The sequence below is a fragment of the Vipera berus genome (assembly GCF_964194415.1).
Source record: "Vipera berus genome assembly, chromosome: 2".
NCBI lineage: Eukaryota > Metazoa > Chordata > Lepidosauria > Squamata > Viperidae > Vipera > Vipera berus.
Genome location: NC_138203.1, coordinates 108,231,120 through 108,255,430, shown reverse-complemented (window position 1 = coordinate 108,255,430; position 24,311 = coordinate 108,231,120). Strand labels below are relative to the sequence as shown.

Sequence of the window (24,311 nt, the reverse complement as noted above, 5' to 3'; positions counted from 1 at the left end):
CTTTCAATAATAATAATTGGATAAAAGAATGTTTAAAAAAATTAGGTTATTGTGCTGAGAAATATCTAGAGGTTAAGCATATAAAATCCAAAGTTATGGTTTTGGGGAAATGACCTAAATATTGGAGAAGCTACCATAAAACAGTTTAAAACTCTTAAATGTTTAGAATAATACTCAATAATTTTTTGGGTAAAGTGTGTGTAGATTATAGTAAAATGTAAAATGTTAATTAAAACAATAGGGACTATCATGATTTTTTTTGTCCTACAAAAGGAGAATAATTGCTGGCACCAAGCACTAAAATTGTTTTCCCACAGATGCTTCAAGCAAAAAAGGATAGAATGCCTATTGCATAAAATCTTTGGAAAACACACAAATTCAGTACTATAAAAGGTTATTGAAGGTTTCCATGTGTGCCCCTGTTCATCTTCTACAAACAGAATTAGGTTATTCTTGTTTAAAGTTCAGATTGATAAGGTCCTGCTTAGTTTTTGCAAATGTATCTCTCCAAAAGAGTCTAAATTCTTGGTTAAACAGTTAATGGTTGTGATAACACAATGCCTTATATGGATTATTGGATAAGTATCTACTCTCAGTATTAATTATTCTATTTGGAATCTAAAGATCTGCAAGACTTTGGAGCTTGTAGCTGGCCTAGAATGCCATATTGTAGGTGTTACAATGCTGTCATATTGAAATTACTTTTTTTACTGGTTGCTTTTCAGCCTGTGTCAGGATGCTCATTTTAGTATGTTGTTGTTAGCTATGAAGTCGTGTCTGACCCATTGTGACCCCATGGACAATGTTCCTCCAGGCCTTCCTGTCCTCTACCATCTTCTGGAGTCCATTTAGGCTCACGCCTACTGCTTCAGTGACTCCATCCAGCCACCTCATTCTCTGTCATCCCCTTCTTCTATTACCCTCATTTTAGTATACAAAGCGTTGTTGTTGTTGTTAATTGCAAATTCGTGTCCGACCCATCGCGACCCCATGGACAACATTCCTCCAGGCCTTCCTGCCCTCTACCATCTTCTGGAGTCCATTTAAGCTCACGCCTACTGATTCAGTCACCTCATTCAGCCACCTCATTCTCTATTGTCCCTTTCTTCTCTTGCCCTCAATCTTTCCCAACATTAAGCTCTTCTCAGGTGAGTCCTTCCTTCTCATTAGGTGGCCAGAGTATTTGAGTTTCAACTTCAGGATCTGACCTTCTAAAGAGCAGTCAGGGTTGATCTCCTCTAGGACTGACCGGTTTGATCGCCTTGCAGTCCAATGGACTCGCAGGAGTCTTCTCCAGCACCATAGTTCAAAGGCCTCAATTCTTTGGTGCTCAGCCTTTCTTATGGTCCAACTTTCACAGCCATACATTGCAACTGGGAAAACCATGGCCTTGACTATATGCAGTTTTGTTGGCAGGGTGATGTCTCTGCTTTTTAGTATGCTGTCTAGAGCAAGCATCTTTTAATTTCTTGGCTGCAGTCCCCATCTGCGGTTATCTTGGAGCCCAGGAAAATAAAATTTGTCACTACCTCCATTTCTTCCCCATCTATTTGCCAGGAATTGAGAAGGCCAGATGCTATGATCTTGGTTTTCTTAATGTTAAGTTTCAAGCCAACTTTTGCACTCTCCTTCTTCACCTGCAACAAGAGGCTCTTTAGTTCCTCTTTACATTTTGCCATTAGAGTGGTATTGTCTGCATATCTTAGGTTGTTGATATTTCTCCTGGCAATCTTAATTACAACTTTTGATTCATCTAGCCCTTCCTTTCTCATGATGTGCTCTGCATATAAGTTCGGTAGGCAGGGCGACAGTATACAGCCTTGCCGGACTCCTTTTCCAATTTTGAACCAATCAGTGGTTCCGTGTCCAGTTTTCACTGTTGCTTCTACAAAGCATTATATGATAGCCTAAAATCATTCTTTTGGGTTCTTAGCATATTTTGAGGTTGCGACCAAAGGTTTGTTTAATGTCATAAAAATTGTTTTGCATAATAATGTCTGATCGTTTTGTTTTTTGATTACTGTTTCAGAGAAGACTTGAGATATACCTGTTGACCCCACAAGATAAATCAGACTAAGAATCAACTGCACAGGATAGCTAAAACTGTTTTTATTACGATTTGGTATAAAAACAGAATCTTGTAAGCCTGATTGTTTTATTTCTTCTCTTTATAGTTCAGTGACTTAGGGAGGCACCTGTCTGAACCATTTCCAAATGTTATCTGGACATTCTGAACTTTAAAAATGCTTTAGTCAAGGGCTGTGTATCTATGTCACAGTAATCTTCCGTACTCAGTACACTTTTTTCTCAGCATTTTACAGTGTCTATATGTTTACTTTTGCTGTTAAATATCTGACTGAGTAGTAAATAAAGTAAATAGTAAAAATAGGCCTTGTAGATGCATTTCTAATGTTCAGTAAGAGAGATCAATTAGCACTTTGGGAAAAGATTGCCTGGTCCTGAGAAGGAGGAAAGATCAAGAAAGAAACATTTTGTTTAGTGTATGATGGAGACTGTTGGAAGAGCAGAAAGACCAGGTTAGGAACAGATTGTCATGGAGAAAATCTGTATGATTGCTAAGGGTTGACAACAATGGCACCAAATCAAAATCATAAGATGGAGCAGAAAGAATTGCTCTAAACTGGAAATTTCTAGATAACCTATCATTAAATAATTGATCTGCAATTATTATTTTTCTCTTATGAAAAAAGTGACATAAAACTTTTAGAGGAATGAGTCATGTTTTTATCAGCTCTGGAAAGATTATACAAATGCTAATAATAACTGTTCTATTGATAAATTGAGTGTCATGTGTAACCTGTGAGTGAACATTGACTGTATTGTGTTGGGCTATTCTGTTATATTCTTCTTTCTTCATACCTTACAGAATATTAAAAATGAAAAAAATAATGAAAAATTAATATGAGAAAGAGCACTATGCCCTCTGATATCCCACATAGGTGAAATTACACTCTTAAATACTGCTCTACTTTGATTATAGACTAGAAAGGGTTCCCAACCAGGGGTGCGAGATGATATTCCAGGAGGTGCGAAATTATTTCAAATTTCAAAATTATAGTGTATAGGCATAATTAGTTGCTGTTACTTTGAATTTTTGTGAGGGGTGCACGAATATATCAGAAGCGTTCTAGGGGAATAGAAAAGATTGGGAGCTGCTGGACTAGAACCATCCACTCAAGAAAAAAGCCACTGAGAACAACACTTCCAACCCCCTAACTCCTGCTGACAGTTCGATATGATGGTATGATCAAGAGTATCAAAAGCCACTAAGAATTTTAAAAGGACTGGAAGTGTGGAGTGTCCCCCATCAAGGTTGAGATGGTCATACACCAATGTGACTAATGCCATTTACATCCAATGGAATCTAGATAATCCATATCTTCTATCACTCTTTGAAGCTGAATCACTCCCCTCAGCAAGTTGGTGATTAAAAGTTTGGCTGTATTCAGGGAGAGCTTTTTCAAGAGACAGTACACAAATGCCTCTTTATTTTTATTTTTATTTATTTATTTTAATTCCATTTATATCCCGCCCTTCTCCGAAGACTCAGGGCGGCTTACAAGCTTAGCAGTAGCCTTCATTCTATGTATATGCCTGCTTATTAGGGCTTTCACACACACCCCAAGCGGCATTATTACAAAGTCAGCTTAATTGCCCCCAACAATCTGGGTCCTCATTTTACCTACCTCGGAAGGATGGAAGGCTGAGTCAACCTTGAGCCTGGTGGGATGCTCTTTAAACAGGTGGTACTACAGTCTCCCTCAGACAAGCATTGTCAATTCCCCTAATCCAGCCAATTCCTTCCTGCCTGGAAGAACTAGGAAAAACATGAATCCAACTTGCATTTGGCAAACTCATCTCATGGAGAATCCTGTCCACTTCCTTGAACATAATGAGCTCAAAAGTATCCTTGATTCATAGCACAAGATCCAGTCTCAACAACATATTGGATTCTGTCCAGTTCATATTTAGCCCTAGGACAGTGGTAGCCAACCTATGGCACGCGTGCCAGAGGCGGCACTGAGTGCTCTTTGTGGGCATATGTGCCATTGCCTCAGCCCCGCCTCCCCCCTCGGCCCCCTTCTCACCAGCAGCCTCCCCGGAGAAGAGTCACCCCCGGGCAGGGCCCACAAGGAGCAGCACAGCCAAGGACATGGCAGCCGGGCAGTGGGGACAAGACTCCACCCTCACGCCCCATCACGCACAGTTGATGCTGCGGGGCACAGCCACAGGGCGTATCCGCCATAGTGCTGATGGGCCGCCTTGGGCGATATGCGGCAGGTCATGGAGGCAGTGAGTGGCGGGGCAGGGCAGAGGTGGGGGCAGGGCGGTTTCTGGGCACTCAGTCTCTAAAAGGTTCGTCAACACCACTCTAGGACTTTCTCCATCAAGAAACCTGCAAAATTATATAGAGAGCCTGCAGATACCTTATCCCATCTCTGAGCAGATGGCCATGTAAATATCTTGAGATGTAATAAGGACAGAGAAAAACAGACACTATCCAAGAAAAATCTCTTTCTTGGGAGCCTTCCAAGTCCACTAAAAGAGCAGTGAGTTCAACAACAGGCTTCCACTCAACTGTCACTCACTGGATATACTTCAAATGTTCTTGTTCAGTCTGGTTGCCCTGTTTCTTCAGCATGTCATTCTAAAACCTTAATTGCAGTCAAGCCTTACCTTCACCACAATGCCAATTTTCTGCCATTATTCTTCCGTTAGTGATAACAAAAACAGCACTCTTTTGTCCTCTAATGAAAAGTTCTTCTTTTACAAATATGAGCCAGGAGTAACATATAGTACTATAACTAGCGACAGATTAATAAACTAACAGCTAACTAAAATACCATCTTTTAAAAAGAAGTAATTTGGCTAAAAATTTGCAAGAGATGATGAAATGATAAGTGCAGTTTTCTCTAAAAAACCTGTCTTTGGCTGTCTTAGATTCCGTTTAACTGTCACTCTTGTGTTCAGTAGTGAGTTTCTTCCCCCTCCTTTTATTATTATTATTTCATTTTCCTTTCATTTGGTCCTCTTTTTGTTGTTTCGTTGTGCACTGCTGTATATTCTTTCCCTTCTACTAGCTTCTCTCTCAGGACAGTTTCACAAGGGATTGTTTCTACTTCTCAGTCCCTTTTGTATGGCTCTGGGGGAAAAAACAGAGGTAAGCAAGAATGAAAAAGCATCCTGAAAGGCCCCAGGAAGGGTCAAGGTCGAACCCACCATGACAGCTATTTGATGAATGCATGCATGTATAAAAATGTAGGTATCGGCTTATTTATGCATGAATGGGCTAAAATATACAGCTACATTGTTGTAGGTGTATATGAAAGTAGGAATGTATAGGTTGGTAATAGTTGTGTGTTAAGCTCGAATGAATGGAGGTAATGAAAACGTAGATTTGGATTTTGAGAAAAAGTGTTTTCTGAACACTTTCAGAAAAAAAATACTCTTAGATGATTGAATGTCAATGAGAATTGTAATTGGTGAATATCTGCTTGAAATATACATATACATATTATAGACATATATATATATATATACACACACAGAGATATATTATATATATAATATATATATAATATACATATTATATATACACACATTACACACACACATATATGATTGATTTGATTATTTCTGATCAAAGATTAAGAGACTGAGTCTTTTTCTTAGAGCTTCAAAGAGTCTGAGATAAATAGAGTGATAATTGCTATTGATAATACTGTGTTCTCCATATGGATAACTGGGAAGAATAACTCTTGGTGAACTTCCTGAAAATTGGAAAGTACTTGTGTTTTTGTTATTCTGGCAAACTTCATAAATGAAAAAATCTTTTAAGCATACATTTACATTTATCACAAGGACAAATGCTAATTACCATAATTATGTCCTTTGTCATCTTTCAATAGTAGTCATGCTCTCCTCTTCCAGCTCTGTGTTCTTGGTGCTTTATTGTCTATCCTTGTTTTCATGTGGTAGCCTAAAAGTGTTTTATTAATTGCATGGTAAAGAATATCTTGTAAATCTCTTCCACTGAGCATATTCCTCCATGTGATAGTTCTCTTTGTGGAAGTTTACTTTCTGGAACAATTTACTATTGCTCTTGTATTTGATTCCGAAAATCCTTGTCCACTTTTGTGAGCTGAAGTGTGGCCACTTGTTTATTCTATTCTCCTTATTTTTCTTCTGTGTTCTTCTATAGATTTACATTTGATACATGCTGTATGTATGTTTGATTTCTTTTATGCAGGGAAGGAAAAAATATTTTCGCTTTTATTCCTTATATAGCCACCACCTGTAGAAAGATTTGTTTTTTCTTGTTTCTTTTATTGGCCAATAGATACGCTAAATGCAAAACATTTAAAAGGAACTATTGATGAGGATCTCCTATTTATTTATTGTCAAATTATTTTCTAACTTAAATTTGTCCTTTCTGTTCAGTTATGAGTAGTTTTTGCTTGATTTCAGTTGATAAATTTAGTATTAAAATGCATATGAATTTCAATATGTTATTATTGTTTGTCTAAGTATGTATATCTCTCTATGTTCTGTTTGTGGTTTATGGAGTTTTTGAACATATGTAGCATGATTTATGGCAGTAGATTCTTGACATGCATGCAGTGATAATATTTGAACTGATTTCTTTTTAGATAGAGAACCATAGAGAAGCAGAGAAGAAGAATATCTAGCAATATATTAAAACTCCTTGAATTGTTTGATATGTTTTTGTTTTCAGGCAAGTTTTTCCTTTTTAATTTTTTTTCCTTATTAATATTTGCATATCTGTATTGGCTCAGTGGGTTAAGACGCTGAGCTTGTCGATCAGAAGGTCGGCAGTTTGGTGGATCAAATCCCGAGTGCCACGTAACAGAGTAAGCGCCTGTTACTCGTCCCAGCTTCTGCCAACCTAGCAGTTCGAAAGCACGTAAAAATGCAAGTAGAAAAATAGGGACCACTACGGTGGGAAGGTGTTGTGATTCAGGGTCAGCCTGTGGGTTCGGCAGTTGGGTCGGACGACTCAGAGGAGGAGGGGGGTGTTGAAGACCTTGCTGAGGGGGTTGAAGATCTTGCTGATGATAGCCCTCAGGCAGGCCCCTCCCACTTGGTCACCATGGAGACCCAGCTGTGTGAGCCTGACAGTGTGGATGAAGATGACCCACAGCTGGCCCTGTTCAAGGACGCCCGACGCAGGAGGCAGTCAAGTAGGAGTAAACAGAGGAAGGCAGTGGGGCTTCTCGGAAGGAGGCATAGAGAAGCCACGCCCTGAACTCTTTATAAAGGGAATGTGTGGGGAGGGCTGGTTTGCTGAAAGCAACCGCTCAGATAGTGTTTCAAAGCTCCTGTATCTTGGTTCGTGTCTTGTTTGTTTTTGTTGTAATAAATTTGGCAGACGTTATTCCAGCCTCTTGCCGTTTGTAAAGGGGTTGCCTTTTCTGCAGGGCCGGTAGCAGGCTGGTACAGAACAGAAGGTAACAGTGTTCCGTGCGCCTTTGGCGTCTAGTCACGCTGGCCACATGACCACGGAGACGTCCTCAGACAAGCGCTGGCTCTTCGGCTTTGAAATGGAGATGAGCACCGGCCCCTAGAGTCGGAAACGACTAGCACGCATGTGCGGGGGAACCTTTACCTTTACCTTATTGTTATAAAGTATTTCAGGTTTATATTTTGATTTTATATATATACCCAACACTAGTGTATCTGAAAAAACGTTAAACAAGAATCAGTGACATGAGTTTCAACCAACATGCCACTCCTATGTAGATTAATATTAGGTTTTATACGTTTTAATAACTGGTAAAAGTTAGACTCACTAAAGTTATAGAACACATTTTACACTAAATATAAAATTGAATTTTGCTGTTACTTCAGATATTCATGACAAAATAGGGCTTTTTAGTAAGCCTTTCATGAATTATCCTTTGTGACTGATACATAGATTTATAGGTTTGGAATGGAATTTCTTCTCTGCACTCTTTCTAGAGCCTCAACATCTTTTTTATATTGTTGTGACCAGAACTGGATGCAATATCGCAAATGTGGCCTCACCAATGTGGTATAAAGTGATTCTGTCACTTAATACTATCCCTCTATTGATGTAGCTCAGTTCCGCGTTGGCTTGTTTGGCAATTGCAGAACACTGCTGGTTCCTACACTGTTTCCCCGAAAGTAAGTCCCCCTGAAAGTAAGCCCCAGGTTGAGTTTCGGGGGTGGGCCTAATATAAGCTCTCCCCCGAAAGTAAGCCCTACTGTCAGAATCCATTTATATTTTATTTCTAACTATTTTCTGTGCAAACCCAAATCTCACCCCCCACCCCCCCAGATTCTGCCATTCCCAAGGAGGAGAGGGAACAAGCATGGGTTTTTATTGCTTTCACTTCCTTCCTCAAATGTAACCTTTTGTTTATTCCGCCTGCCTGCTATCCATCACAATAAGATCAATTACTCTCTCACTAGGCATTTTCCCTCTCATCTTACGGGCAACTAAGAAAGGGGGTGGAATGAAACCCTCCAGAATCTAGTTTGTTTCTCCGGATGGAATGTGAGGGGGTGGAAATGTTTCTGCTATGAATGGACTGATGTCTCTCCTCTTCCCACAAGGGGCTTGCCACCTGGAACTTGGCTGATCTGGAACTGACCAAATGAACTGTGGGGTGGGGCTTGCTTGGGGACATTTAAAAATATTGATCTGTGAAGGGATTTCTCAGATCCTGTCTATTATACCCGCTATCTTCTCTTTCTTAGTAAAAGTTCCTGCTTGGACAACCTTGTCTCCAAGAGTCCTTTCTTAAGATGTGGATTGAAGTGGGTTCTGACACCTACTTAACAGCCTGCACAGACGGCTGGCTGCCAATTCTGTCTGGTTTCTACTATAGACACAAGGTTAAGTGGGGGAAGCTGCCAGTGCCTCTGCGATGAGGCAAAGCCACTGGGAGAGGGGCGATCTGACCCACATGCCACGCTAACCTACGGTATACCTTACTGCTGCCACTCATGCTACCCGGCTTGTGCCATTTGCTGCATTGCGCATCACGCCCACTAGTGCTGCTGCCATGAGGCTTGGCGGATCCCCCATCTGACCCATGTGCCCTGCTAACCAATAGTATATCAGTCCCTTACTGCCGCTTGGCTTGTTTTGTGGCTGGTTTCAGCTGCTGTTCCCATTTGCCGCATTGTGCATCACGCCCAGTGCCGCTGCCATAAGGCTTGGCAGATCCCCCCATCTGACTTATGCGAGGCCATAGCCAGGCCTCCCATGCCAACAGTAATCCTAATCCCCACTCCCCCCCAACCCTAACTGGAGCTGGGAAGCCTTGGGGGGGAAAAGGAAAAAGTTGTGTCGGAAAAAACAGTTCCCCCCCCCGTTTGTTTCCAAACTGCTTTGGAAATCTGCCAAGCCTCATGGCCGCGCCATTGGCAGGTGCAACATGGCTCGGCTGAAAGTGGCCACGGAACAGGTGGGGTAGATTCCCCCTTCACCTGCCCAGCCTCTTCCCTTTCACTTCTGAGCCAGACTGCTGGCGCTTTAAGCCACCTGGCTCTCTTCGTAGCTCTGCCCACAGAGCCACCAAAGTAGCAGGTGGAGCGCCGGAGGCTCGGGGAAGGAAGGTGCTAAAGCAAGCGGGCATCCTACCATCAGCAGCCATGCCAGCTGCCCCTTCCCCACCAGAGCCGATATGCCGCCACATTTACCATAAGTGCCAGTAGATGTCAGCCTTCTCTCCGGCGGGCCTGGGCAGCTGTGGGACAGAGACAGGCCTATTTCAGCATCTTGCCACCTGCTTTGTAGCTCCATCGCAGTTCTCTGCCATTGCAGAGCTGAAGAGCTTGCCACTCTACAGCCCAAATGCCCTCACTTTCCCCAGGAATTGCATATCTTTGCTTACCAGACTTCCAGCCCCATCTCGTATCTCCTTCATGCTCCTCCACCACCACGTGCAGGGAAACAAAAGTTTGTGGGGGAAAAACAAGTCAATCAATTCCAACTTATCACAAAAAAAAAAGATCTTGTGAAGTTGAAATTGATTGACTTTTTTCTTTCCCCCACAAATTTCTTTTGTTTCCCTGCCCATGGCAGCGGAGGAGTGTGAAGGAGAAACGGGATGTGGCTGGAAATCAGATAAGTGAAGAAATGCAATTCCTGAAGAAGCGAGGGCATTTGGCGGTGGTGTGGCAAGCACTTCAGCTCCGCAATGGCAGAGAACTGTGTAGGAACTGCAAAGCGGGTGGCAAGATGGTGAAACGGGTATGTCTCTGTCTCGTAGCTGCCCAGGTCACCAGAGGGAAGGCCAACATCTACTGGCACTTACGGTAAATGCGGCGGCATTCTGGCTCTGGTGGGGAAGAGATAGCCGGCATGGGCGCTGATTGCAGGACATCTCCTCATTTCAGCACCTTCCCTCCTCGAGCCTCTGGCGCTCCACCTGCTGCTTTGGTCCTGGGCTGCCCACTCCCCTCTCAGGCAGGCATGGCCAGTCCAGGAAGGCGGCCTTCCTGGATACCCGGGGCAAAACCCCTCCGCTCTGGCTGGAGGAGTGTCGGGCTGGCCAATCCCACCTTGGTGCCCTTCTCACCACTGCCCAGCACGGCCGCCCCAGGGCTGCAGGAGCTGGCCTGGCATGGGGAGGGCATGCGCCCTGCCCCACCTGCCCGTGCCAGTATTTGGTCTGTCACCACGCTCTTGCTGCTGCATAGCGTCTCCACCCCATGCGCAAGCCCCGCCCCACCGCCACATGCTCACATGCTGCTGGTACCAATAAAAATAAGCTCGACCCCAAAAGTAAGCCCTAGTGCTTATTTCAGAGCCCAAAAGAAAGTAAGACCAGGTCTTACTTTCAGGGAAACACTGAACTTAAGTGGTTGTTCTACCAGGACATCTAAGTCCCTCTTAATAGGCACTACTGTTGAGTCAGGTGTTGCTTATCCTGTACCTGTGCATTTCTTTTTCCTGCCGAAGTGCAGGATCTTACATTTTTTGCCACTAAACTGCATCTTCTTGGATAGGACACAGTGCACAAGTCTGTCAAGATCCTTCTGGATCTTGAGGATATCTTCTGAAGTGTTAGCAGTTCCCCCCAGCTTTGTTTCATCTGCAAATTTGATGAGTCCCTCCATCTAGGTCATTTATGAAGATATTAAAGTAAAATATAAATAAGGCTTCGGTATTTCAGACAATTTTATTAGTCTAAGATCTGAAGTATTTTTGGATGCAGTAGAAACTGTAGAATGCTTACAAGCTAGTAAATGGTTTGCTGCTGAGTATAGATAATATATGAGTAGCTAAATAGAGAGATTTTGCATTGTTTCTCCTGCAGTGTTCAATGCATAGGTGTACCAACACCTTTGACAATTTCATTAATTCATTGTGCTAATGTAAAATATTTCAAAATTGCGGTGAAAGTTTGCTACAAATACAGATGTAAAAGCTTGCTGAAAAACCATGCATTTTCAACTGTAATGAGAATTGATATAGTAGCTTCAAAGATTGTGATGAGTTTTTCTGTTTTCCTAGATTCTTTTGTCTCAAACTATGCCAGAGATGACAGAGAAAGCTCCTCTTAAGAAGCAGCACCGGTATGTTTCCAAGTTACAAATAAGTGTATGGTATAATCCTATCTTTGCTACAGAGTAATAAATGATATTGATTTGGTTGAGATTGCATTGACACTGACTGTGCTTTGATTAATTCTCTGTTCCAGCCTCTGGAAGAAGAGATTGAAGACTAGGATAACCACAAAAAGGAGGGTGTTTTGTCTGCAGGCAATAGCCTGTACATTTGAAAAGGGTAAAATGGGCATGAAAGAAGTGGGGCTGGGGGCCCCCTCCAATTTTAATTAATCTATCATATTTTATTTATTTTTGACAAAAATGAAAAAAAGTACCAAGATAGCCAGATACTATGAAAGGTGAGCTATCAACCAACATGACAAACAGTGGTGAACTATAACAGGCTATGCTTTGCTGTATTGTTTGAGGTGTTATTTATCTGGAAGAAGCATAACAGTAGTAGTTATTGTCCGACCTTGTTTAGTGTGGCATGCAAACTGCTGTGTATTGGAGTGTGTATTGTATTAAGCAATAGCTTAACAGATGACAGCTAGAAGGGGCTGTACATAACTGCCGCAAGGCGTGGCTCAGTTTTCAGCGGGAAAGCCTAGTTAAATTGATTGGCTGTCAGCTCAGCAGCCAGAGTATATAAAGGGCACAGGCAGCCCATTCTGTTGCTGGTTCTTCTCTACAAATAAAGAGCTGAATTCACTGCCTGGCATCGTCTTGTGTGTGTTAACCCACTACACTTCACTGGCGACGAAGGTGGGATCCTGCTTCAGAAAGAGCTGATTTAACAAAGGGCCCGCATTACTCACTGGGGGAAGAGGCATCTTCCCCAGCTACCGAGTTTAAGGGCTATCCGAAGCAGGATCTGCAGGACCAGACGCAACATGGCACAGTTTGGCCAGATCCAGCCATTTGACCCAAGGTGTCCCGAGCAGTGGGAATCACACCTGAGTCAGGTCGAGTTCTACCTACGGGTGAACAGAATCACGGAGGACAGTATGAAGGTAGCGGCTCTAATGTGGACAAGCCGCCCAGCCATTCACGATCTGGCCGTGGGACTGTGCGCGCCAACAGCCATTGGAGCCGTTACGTACAACGACCTCGTGGAAAAACTGAACAGGCATTTCAACAGAAGAATGTCTGAGCTGATCTGGCGATTCCATTTTGAAAAAAGGGATCAGCGGCCGGGCGAATCAGCAGCAGATTTTATCGTGGGGGTGTGACAAGCCACCCGCCTCTGTAAATTTAGTCGAGAGGCTTTGCGACCGGGTCATTTTTTGCCTCCGGGACAAGCGGTTGCAGCAAAAATGTGCGCTAAGCTGAACCTGACCTTCCAGGAGGTCCAGGATGAGGTTTTGGCCAGAGACCTGGACGATGGCGCAGAGCAGAGCGACCCTAGACCCAGCACTACCGGAGGGGCCATGCATCGAGCAAACGCTATGTACGACGGAAGCAGATATTGGGATGAGACAACCGACATCGACGTTCACCAAGACCAGATGCCACAACAACGGCAAAGGCACAACAACAGCAAAAGGACCCAGAAGAAACCAACAACACCAATGACACAACACAAATGCACCTGTTGCGGATGCGGCACGACCCACCCCAAGTATGCAGGCTGCGGGGGAAATCACACCAGAGCAGCCTGCAAATTACGTACGGCCAAATGTCAGGCCTGCGGAAAAACAGGCCACATCGCAGCAGTCTGCTGAAATCGTCCCAGAGACGGCCTGCACGAGATCCAGTCCGAGGACGAAGTTCTAACAGGTACCTGGGGGCCCCAGCAGTCCATTGGCAATTTCAAAATATATAACACCGGGGTTCACCGGCCACTCACCCCAAAAACCTAATTGGATATCTGTTTTTAGGGGATTCCCTGCAAGATGGAACTGGACTCTGGTTCAGCAGTCTCAGTAATTTCAAATGAGACTTTTGAACACGTGTGCAACTGGAGTCAGCGGTGGGTCAAGTGGAGGCCTTCCGATATCAAATTAGCAGATTTCCAAAACACTCCAATTAAAATTAAGGGGGAAGCCACATTGTCTGTGGGGTTCAAGGGGTTCCAGGGGTGTTTGGATGTCCTCGTAGTTGAAGGCTGAAGGACTAATTTAATGGGGTTAGATTGGTTCAAGGCCTTGGGTATCGTGATTGGAGGGATCCACAACACCCAGGCCAAGAGGATCGAAACCATCTGCAAAAGGTTTGCAGACGTTTTCAATGATCAACTGGGCAAATACACTGGGCCCCCCATTTCGTTTAAGTTAAACCCTAAGGTACCGCCCATTAGAATTAAGGCCCGAAGAGTTCCCTTTGCTTTCAAGCATAAAATTGAGAGCGAACTGGACAAACTAGTGGAACAAGGGGTGTTAGAGGCCGTAGAAGGGGGTGAGTGGGAAACCCCAATAGTCACCCCCCTCAAATCAAATGGGGAGGTTAGGATTTGTGCGGATTACAAGTGCACGATCAATCGAGCACTCAGTCTGCATGCTTACCCGGTCCCAACGGTCAGCCATGTCCTCGCTTCCCTACAAGGTGGCACCATTTTCGCTAAATTAGATCTTGCACAGGCATACCAGCAGCTCCCGGTTACCAGGGAGACGGCCGACGCACAAATTATTGTAACTCACCGTGGAGCGTATAAAGTTAACTGTTTACAGTTCGGAGTGACTGGCTCCAGGAATTTTTCAGGAGGTGATGGAGAGGACTCTGAAAGGGATTCCAGGAGTATGTCCATACTTTGATGATGTACTCATTGCGGGAAACACGGAAGAAGTATTGGCTGACCGATTGGAGACAGTGTTAGGAAGATTTCGTGCTGCAGGATTTAAGTTAAAGAAAGACAAATGCAGCTTTGGCGTAAAGGCCACTGAATTCCTGGGTTTCAGAATTGATGCCAGGGGAATCCATCCTGCAGAGTCCAAGGTAAGGGCCATCAAGATGGCCCCCACCCCAAGAATAAGACAGAATTGCAAGCATTCCTGGGGCTACTAAATTTCTATCATTCATTCGTCCCAAATAAAGCAGCTATTGCTGAGCCCCTTCACAGGTTGCTGGATAAGCAGGCAGTGTGGAACTGGACCCCTATACATGAAAATAGTTTCAGGAGTTTAAAGAAACTGTTGTCCAGAGATTCAACTGTGACTCACTTTATAGAATCTAAGCCCATTTGCATAGCATGTGATGCTTCCCTATATGGAGTGGAGGCAGTTCTGAGTCATTTGGAAGGGGATGGGGTCCAAAGACCCATTGCCTACTACTCCAGGACACTGTCAGGGGCTGAAAGGAATTATGCTCAAATTGATAAAGAGGCCTTGGCAATAGTGGCTGGGGTTAAAAAGTTTCATGATTACCTCTATGGCCGAGAATTCACAATATTCACAGATCACAAGCCACTACTGGGGTTGTTCACATTAGATAGGCAAACTCCCCAGATCTTATCCCCAAGAATGCTCAGGTGGTCCATTTTCCTATCGGCCTATAACTGTAAACTGATGTACAGGCCAGGGAAGGAGATGGGTCACGCTGATGGACTAAGTAGGTTGCCACTAACGCAAGCGGATCCGGATCCGGCACCGGCAGCTCAGCTACTGACCATTCAGGACCTGCTAGAATGCCCACTCAAGGCAAAGGATATCGCTGCTGAGACAGTGGCGGACAAGATCCTGAGCAGAGTTTTAACATGGGTAGCAACTGGGTGGCAGGAGAAAAGCCCGGGGCCAAAATTCCAGGCGTATTTTATTCGCAGGTGTGAGATGTCCATGCACAAGGGTTGCCTATTGTGGGGCAGCCAGGTGGTAATTCCAGAAAAGTTAAGGAACAGAGTCATCCAATCTCTACATGAGGGGCATCCAGGAATAGTAAGGATGAAGGCACTAGCCAGAAGCTACCTGTGGTGGCCAGCCCTAGATAAGGCCATAGAGGAGCAAGTAAAAGGGTGCTATGTGTGTCAAAGGTCCAGACCTGAGATGCCACATGCACCTGTTCACAAGTGGGAGGCCACACACCCCATGGTCCCACGTCCACATTGACTACGCAGGGCCATTCCAGGGACAGTTGTTTTTAGTGGTCGTAGATAGCCATTCCAAGTGGTTGGAGGTAGTTCCAGTAACTAGCATGACCACAGCAAAGACAATCCAAGCGCTCAGGGGACTTTTTGCCACACATGGCCTCCCGGATGTGTTAGTATCGGATAATGGCTCTCAATTCACCACCTCTGAATTCCAGGCTTTCACGAGGAGCTACACAATTAGACATGTCACATCAGCACCCTTCCACCTGGCCACCAATGGATTGTGGTGCGCACAACCAAAGACGCATTAAAACAAATTATCAGCGGCGACTGGCACCAAAGGTTTGCCCAATTCCTACTTAACCAACACACCACACCATGCACGGCTACCGGAAAGAGCCCAGCAGAACTTCGTTGGGGCAGAAGGCTTATCACCAAGCTAAACAGACTGCACCCCGACAGAGTGGCTGCAGAGTCGGATCGATCCAACCCCCCTAGGAAACTACACACAGGCGACTTGGTATGGGCAAGGAACTATGGGCCTGGACATGTATGGATCCCGGGGGTGGTGGTTGACAGAACGGGGCCGTTGTCTTACATTATAGGGGTGGAGGGGGATCGACAAATAAGAAGACACATTGATCAGATCAGGTCACGAGTTTCTGAAAGACTGCCAGCCAGCAACTAACATGAGGAACACTTGTCAGCACCACCCACGATTCCGTATGATTACCAGCCGAACGCAAGGGGGGAACTGGATCTATGGCCAGAAAGAACTGTTCAACCCGGGCAACAACCGGCACAGGGAGCTCACAATGAGCTGGGAACTGGGGGTGGTACACTGGGTGAGGACAGAGCAGAGGCACCCGCTGACTCATCGGCTCAGGACAGGGGCGAGCCTCTGAGAAGATCTGCTAGGAATCACAGGCCACCGGCTTACCTCAAAGACTATGTGCAACCATAAGAACCAACATATTATCCGGAAAAAATGTATATATAGTTGTATTATATAGTTGTATTGTTCATTCTTAAGAGGGAAGGGGTGCTGTGTATTGGAGTGTGTATTGTATTAAGCAATAGCTTAACAGATGACAGCTAGAAGGGGCTGTACATAACTGCCGCAAGGCGTGGCTCAGTTTTCAGGAAAAGCCTAGTTAAATTGATTGGCTATCAGCTCAGCAGCCAGAGTATATAAAGGGCACAGGCAGCCCATTCTGTTGCTGGTTCTTCTCTACAAATAAAGAGCTGAATTCACTGCCTGGCGTCGTCTTGTGTGTGTTAACCCACTACACTTTACAAACATATCAGTAATACCAGAATTTAATCTAGCAAACAAATCCATTTATTAGTTAAAAGGTTTAGCAGGAATTTAGTGTAAAATATAGGGGGGTGGGGGGTTGTGCAAAAATATACTTCATGTTCTCCATCCACCCCATGCAAATGTGAGAAGTATGTTTCTGTGATAAGAACAGTTATTGCCCTTTCTTTTTTATATGAAGTTTCTTATATTTCTTAGAAGAAAGACTGAATACAAAAGCATCTCCTTTGAAACGAGGCTAAAATTAGATTAGCTTTCATTTTGCTAAGTTTTAGGAAAGCAGTTGCATTTTTTTAAAAACGGGCCTAGAACTGCTAGTAGCAAGCCTCCACCCTGAGTTCTTCTTTGCTGCTTGATTGTTCTTCAAATGCAGATATTTTTGTAATTGCAGATAAAGCTATAAATTGTTTCATACTTTCTAAATGTAAGCAACCCAGAGTCCTTTGGGATTGGAGGAGATAAGCCTAGGTCAGTTAATCAATCATGTGGTGTTTGTGTACATGTACATAAACACAGTCGTTTTAATAGATTTGCAGGGACAGTAATTGAAAAATAAATTATTTGGTGTAGCATCTATTAGAATAAAAGAGCATTTTTCACATGACATCCTTCTTTAAGAAAATGTACTAAGGGAAATACAGTAATGAAATGGCAAATCTCACAAGTTACTAGTACATTACTGCATTCCTGCCATTACAATGGCAAGCTTTTCCAAGGTCCAGTACATGATTTCTGTTCTATCCACACTTAAGAATAAATGTCATTGGAGTATGGAAATATGGAACATTGGCAGGATAAATGTTCTTTAAACTTATTTTTGTGAAAGAAATTTATAGGAAAGTATAAAACTATATTTTAAATTCATGTAACATAATCCCCTGCTCTGGTACACAAAAAAAATCTATCACATATACATTTATAATGTTTCCCCTGTTCCTCATATCTGTGATATTTGTTTACACTACTGGTGATACAATATGTGATCCATATTGGAAGCTTTGTTCATAACTTGAATTCCCACAAGAAAGCCTTATTGTGTGCTTGTTTTATGCATGCAATTTTGTGCATATTTTGTGTGTATGTGTTTTAGGGAATATTTTCTTATGTTTAAAAATAAACTGGCTAATCAATAATATGCTACAATCTTCACTGTATATCTGGGGGGGTGTCAGAAAAGAAGAACATTGTTTTACAAATTTTATGGATTTAGTAAAATACTTTAAATAGCAATAAATAGTTCATGTTTTTTAAACAGGAAGAAAAACCGTGAGACTCACAATGCAGGTAAGATTTTAATATTTTTAGTAATAATTTTTATTGAAGTTTAAAAATACAAAGATAAACTAATACGAACTAAGAAAAATACAAAAAGAACTGTTGAAGGAAAAGTCTTCATCAGGGTCCAATCCAAGCCGGGAATAAACAACATGACTACTTTAGAAAGAAGTTTGTAGTTTATTGAAGAGGAGAGCCAGACAGAAAGATGGCTCTGGAAGAAAAGAGAGCACATGTAGGGAGTGGGGTTTTATACCTTCTGGGGCTCTTGAGGTTATTTCCTTTTCCTGTTTCCTGTGTCATGTACTTTGACCTGAGTCTGAGTATGCCTTTCTGGTATTCTGATGGTGGTGGGTTTATCCTATTATGTCCTGTCTTAGAGTTTGGGTGGGTTATGTAGATTTTAAGTCTTTGTCTTTCTGATCTCTTTAGCTTCTAGCTGAGGGCTCCAACCTTCCTGAATGGATTATTACATCTGAATTTCTAAAAGCTGGTTTCTGCTGAGTTGTGTGTGTGTGTGTGTAGACATTTCTACCCTTTTAAAAATCTTCTCCATTATTCCTTTGGGGAAATAAATTCTGCCTTTTTATTATTCCCCAAAATATTTCTTTTCTCTGGATTCTTCCCACAGAACAAAATGTTTGTGCGTGAGTATGTGAGACTTCCTCTTCATCATGACAAGTACAATTTCAATAACTTATCACCTCTAAGATTTCAAGCTACAATCTTTTCATCCCATCTCATCTTTTATTAGCAAATAAAACCTAACATTATGAGTTACCAGAAATATTTACACACACACACACACATCTTGTCATCCCATATCTTATATCTGTAAACAGATCTTAAAGCCTCCTCTTCTAAAGTTAATCAGAAAAATCCATTAAGAACTACCAGAAACAACAAATTAAAATTTAATCCCAATGTTCCACAAATCAATTTCTTATCATATCCACTAAGATAGTGGTCCCAAACCTTTCTGGCTCGGTGGACTGGTGGAAATGGGGGGAGAGAGGATGGTTTCACACAAATGCAAGTGCCACTTTCTTAAATGCAACTTCACACATGTGCACTCCCACCACTTCCGTGGCCTGGTTCCCAGTGGATTGCAGCCTGGCACTGAGCCATGAACTGGGGGTCCAGGACCCCTGCTCTAAACATCTCCTTTGCAAATTTAACACTTTGCTTCAATTTTACTGAATGAAAAATCTTTTCTGTTATCTATAAACAAATTTTTAAAGCATCATTCAGTCATAGTAAAAAAAACATTAATACCTGTTTTAACTTTGATCAATAAGCGAACTTTATAAATCTTTTTACATTTAAAAGACATCCATTCCTTTTAAGTAATGTTTTAGAAACATTTTGTCTTTATCTTTTCTCAGGAACTCCTTCATAATTAAGACACTTGTTTTTTGTAAGTCTAAAATAACAAGGTTGTCCAAGTCACTCTTCTGAGTTAAAATCCATATATATACACAGGTATATATGGATTCTTTCTTTTCCCCATCTCTTCATGACACCAAACTGGAAGTTCTAACAGCCTAATTCTGAGTTCTGACCTTTTCTATCTCTTTTTTTGAACCTGTTTATATATTCACAAGTAATCTCAAAGGAAAATTCTGAGTACACTGTTGCCAATTATCCTTGAATTCTTCCAGAGATAAAATACCTTCTGCCATTCTATATTAGTGTGTCTGTACCTTAGTTATAATCTTTAGTTCTTTCTGACTACCTCTAGTAACCAGACTTTGAGGTCTCCTTGAATGTTCTTCTCTAATCCACATTTTCCAAGGGAAAGGTTTATTACACTTAAATTCAAAATCTTATATTTTTAGAGGATTTTAAACAAACCACAAGAAATATTCTTATAATTAATTCTTAAATATTATGGTCAATCTGGCCTCTTAGCCTATTTAAAAACTCTCTAAAATCAACTTTCTAATCACCATTTTGCTGTTTATTTCTTTTTTAATAATATTTTATTAATTTTCTAATTTTACATTTAGATATTTAAAAAGCAACTTGGTGGCTGGGTTAATAGTTCAATAACATACAAAAATCTTTAGTACAAATCTAAAGTTACAACATCAAATACATTTCTTATATCATCTAAGTAAAAACATCATTATTACATTTATCAATAAATTTTTTGATTATACGTATCTTAATTACTTTTACATTCAATAGACAATCAGTGACCTGTTATTGGTTTTTCCCCAATGTTTAGTTTCTCATCAATATTCAAATTTAACATTTGATATTTATAATTTCCAGGCTTTAGGTAACCAAAGTTTCCCTTATCTCAATTCGTAACAGAATCTAATATTCAAAATACACATCTTATCTATTTGAGTATAATCTTGTTCTATTTTATAAAAATTATCTATTTCCCACTATATTAAATCATCTAATAATACAGTACCCCCTTTAATAAATCAAAACCATTATATATATTGTCTGGGTTAATCAATAAATCAAACATATTCATAATTTTTTCTTTTGGGTCTAATTTTTAAATATTAAAAAATAGAATCCTTATTTTCAACTAATTTTCAAACATTTTAATGACCAAAATTCCCCTTATCTCAACTTCTCCCTTTAACCCTCTAATTAGTAATATGAAATCCCCTCTAATAAATCAAACCCCCAATTTTCTTCAGTCTTATTCTGGCTTTCTTCCTTTGCCAACTAGCTTTTCATGTTAGTGCTTTTAAATCATCAAATAGATCTCCCTCTATTATTATATATATTATTTGAAATAAGTTGCCATTTTTTTGGAAAGGCTAATCTGTGTTCATTAGATCGTCTCCCTATTATTCCAATTCCCCATGATTGTCTTGATATGTTTATCTTCAATTCAATCTGTTCTTCTTTCTTCTCAAATTTCTTCTGATTTATATAGAAAGTCTTTTCTAATTTCAGTGTTGTCACTCCCTTTTCTGGATTTTCCATTAACTATATTTGTTGGTCAATTGAGGCCTTAGTATTTGATTGTTCCACTTCTTCTGTTATCTTCTGTGTTGTTAGTTCTTTGGTTGTAGTCAAAATTTAGGTTTGTATATCTAAACTGGCATCTTGTTCTTTTATGTTGCATCTTATTTTGTCACAAGCTGAAAGAATGGTTTCATGTATTGCTTTCAACATGGAAAGGATCTTTTCCTGGTCTTCATCCATATTCTCTTGATAGTGTGTTAAGTTGAGGACTTTAAAATCAGATGTTAAAAATAATTTTATAACTAGGTATGAGACCTCTATTTCACGTATTTATAAGTACTTTTTATAGTAGAAGTCGTTTGTCAAGTAAGTTTTTATACTCCAATGTATTTCATCATCTCATATAATAACCAATGTTCCTCAGATAAAGAAATAGGAAAGCAATTTCCCCAAAATAGCTCTGAAAGTCAGTAAAGGTTTATATTCATAGTTCAAGCAGACCAATTATGCCGCCCAGAAGTTCGTTTTACAGCTGAGTTTCTCACATGTGGTATCTTATCAAGGTTGAAAGAGTTTTATCTGAAGTCTGGGCTTCAAGCCAAGTCTCTTTTAGGCAATAACAACTTGTAATACCAAACTTCATCACAAGATGTCACTGATGCCATTTAAAGTTTTTAAGTCCAACATTTTTATAATCCTTTTTCCAGTTTTATTTCTTTTTTGTAGATAAAAACAAAAGTCTCCAGTAAAAATAAGAAAACTTCTGAAAGTCCAGGTTTCAGAAACATATCAATCCAATTAGATTAAAATTGTTCTTTTTAGTGCTTTAACTCCCCTGAGTACTCAGTCACCGCTGTTCTTAGAGGGTGGGATAGAAATTCCCTTCCTTCTCACGGGGGAAAAGATAGTTTGGGCAGCTTTTACAGGAAAAGAAAATACTTAGGATCTTAAAGAGAAGATCAGATCTCACCCAGTTTCATCCACGTTGCTTTAGAAGTGCCTGATAGTGAGTTTGACTTCAGCTGTCTGCAGCTTAGTCACAAGCCATATTGCTATGGCCGGTCTTTCCTCCACCGGTTTGGAGGGTTGCCCCGGATCGAGCGGAAGGGCTGCCTCCCTCCCGCGATCAAGCGGGGGTCCCTTCCTTGCTCTTCACCCCTACAGGGTGACTTTTGACCCTTTCCAGGGTCCCCAGTGGAACGAAATTGAACACAGAAGACGGAGCTCACCTTCTAACGTCCGCTGCGGCTGCAATGACAAACCAGAAGTCACCATTTTGCTGCGTATTTCTGATTTTATTTAAGCTCTTAGACTTATATGAAACTTTTGCTGAGGAAAATCACCCAGCGTAATAAAACTTGTCCTTCTGAAAATTCTTAATATTCAAAAAGCAGCTTACAAGTCACTTCCAGAGAAAGCGGCAAACCTAGGCTCTGAACTATAGCTTGAACAAAAAGATTCTTCTAGCATCCAGAGCTCTAAAACCCACCAGAGATACCTGATTTACAGTCTCATTGCAGGGAGCATCTGTATGAAGTACTATGGCGGATCCCAGGGCCTCTCTTTATTCTGAAGAGGAATTCAGGGAATTGATTCATTCACAGCTCCTTTTTCCATTGCATCAGCTCCATTCTCACAGATCCATCTTCAATTGACCATGCTTCCCAATTGGAAGGAACTTTAATATTGGTGGGATCCAGATGATTCTTTTAAGTATGCAAAACCAAAGACTATCAAAACAGAAAAGTGTGATTATTTCTAAGCAAACTGTAATTATAAATATACATACAATGTGTTCTGTTTTTTATAGTGGAGAGGCATCGAAAGAAGAAAATCAATGCTGGTATAAACCGAATTGGTGAGCTAATTCCATGTTCCCCTGCATTGAAACAGGCAAGTAGGGTCTTATGTTAATAGCAGCTGTATATGGCCTTTAGAGTTGATTCTTCTTATACCCCTGTTCAGACAATCAGGACTTGGTGTTAATAAATTGGAATATACTCAAGTTTTAATTATGAAATGCAATCAAATATAATATCTTATTACAGATAGAGCTTGTTTAGTGACTACAATTGTGACTGGCAGTTCTGTCATCAAGTGGTTATCAAACTTTTTAAAATATATAACAAAATTCTGTGGCAGTTGGATGAAATTGATTATGATTTTGAAATTGTCTAAATCAGTTGCAATAGGAGGTAATATTTTTTAGAATAAAAAAAAACTAAGCAAAAGAGCAATGTAAAAATTTCTGGAAATTTTTTGTGTGAAAGCTTTTCATTATGTAATCTATTAGCAAGGGTTGATGATAGTATTAGTTTTATTAGATTAAATATTTTGTTACTTTTCCTCTAGACATTATAAATCAATTCAAAATCTGTATCCTTTACAGAGTAAGAACATGATTCTTGATCAAGCATACAAATATATATCAGAAATGAAAAAGCAAAATGATGAACTCCTGTTGAATGGAGGAAACAATGAACAAGGTGAATAGATTATTCTATGAATGTGGCATGTTATAATCTTTCCTTATTTAACTGGGGCTGCTGCAGAAGCATCGCCAAACAAAGTGAAGTAATGTACTATCTTTCTTCTGTGACTGAATTATTTCAAACTATTTCTACTTCAGGAAGAAAGCACTGTTTCTACAAGGTGGTAAGCTTTCAATTTATAGCACTGATAAATATTCTAAAATATTCTATTGTTACTGTATATCTATGTTTATATTTAATAAAAGTAGTTAGCAAATGAAGGGACGCGGTAGCTCAGTGGGTTAGGACGCTGAGCTTGTCGATCAGAAGGTTGGCAGTTTGGCGGGTCGAATCAGTTTAAAAGCATGTAAAAATGCAAGTAGAAAATAGGGACCACTACGGTGGGAAGGTAACAGCATTCCGTGCGCCTTTGGCGTCTAGTCATGCCGGCCACATGACCACGGAGACATCCTCGGACAAGCACTGGCGCTTCGGCTTTGAAATGGGGATGAGCACCAGCCCCTAGAGTTGGAAACGACTAGCATGCATGTGCGGGGGAACCTTTACCTTTACCTTTAGTTAGCAAATGTAGCTTTTAACTATTCTCAACATAATATAAAATTGGCACACTTGTTTTTATTGCATACACAATTTTAAATAAAGTTTCATGCTGTTTCTCCTTTACTTTGTAACAATTATTAAAACTTTCCAGCAAGTTCAACAC

At 41.1% G+C, this 24,311-nt stretch overlaps 1 protein-coding gene across 3 annotated transcripts in view; it reads left to right on the top strand.

Annotated features, from left to right (window-relative positions):
• USF3 (upstream transcription factor family member 3) overlaps positions 1-24,311 on the top strand; it is a 40,516-nt gene that overhangs the window by 6,376 nt on the left and 9,829 nt on the right. For all 3 annotated transcript variants that reach the window (XM_081318148.1, XM_081318147.1, XM_081318149.1), the window contains exons 2-5: positions 11,531-11,592; positions 18,160-18,188; positions 22,927-23,009; positions 23,506-23,602. In XM_081318148.1, the coding sequence (XP_081174274.1) occupies positions 11,531-11,592; positions 18,160-18,188; positions 22,927-23,009; positions 23,506-23,602 (271 nt within the window). The remainder of the gene's footprint in view (positions 1-11,530; positions 11,593-18,159; positions 18,189-22,926; positions 23,010-23,505; positions 23,603-24,311) is intronic.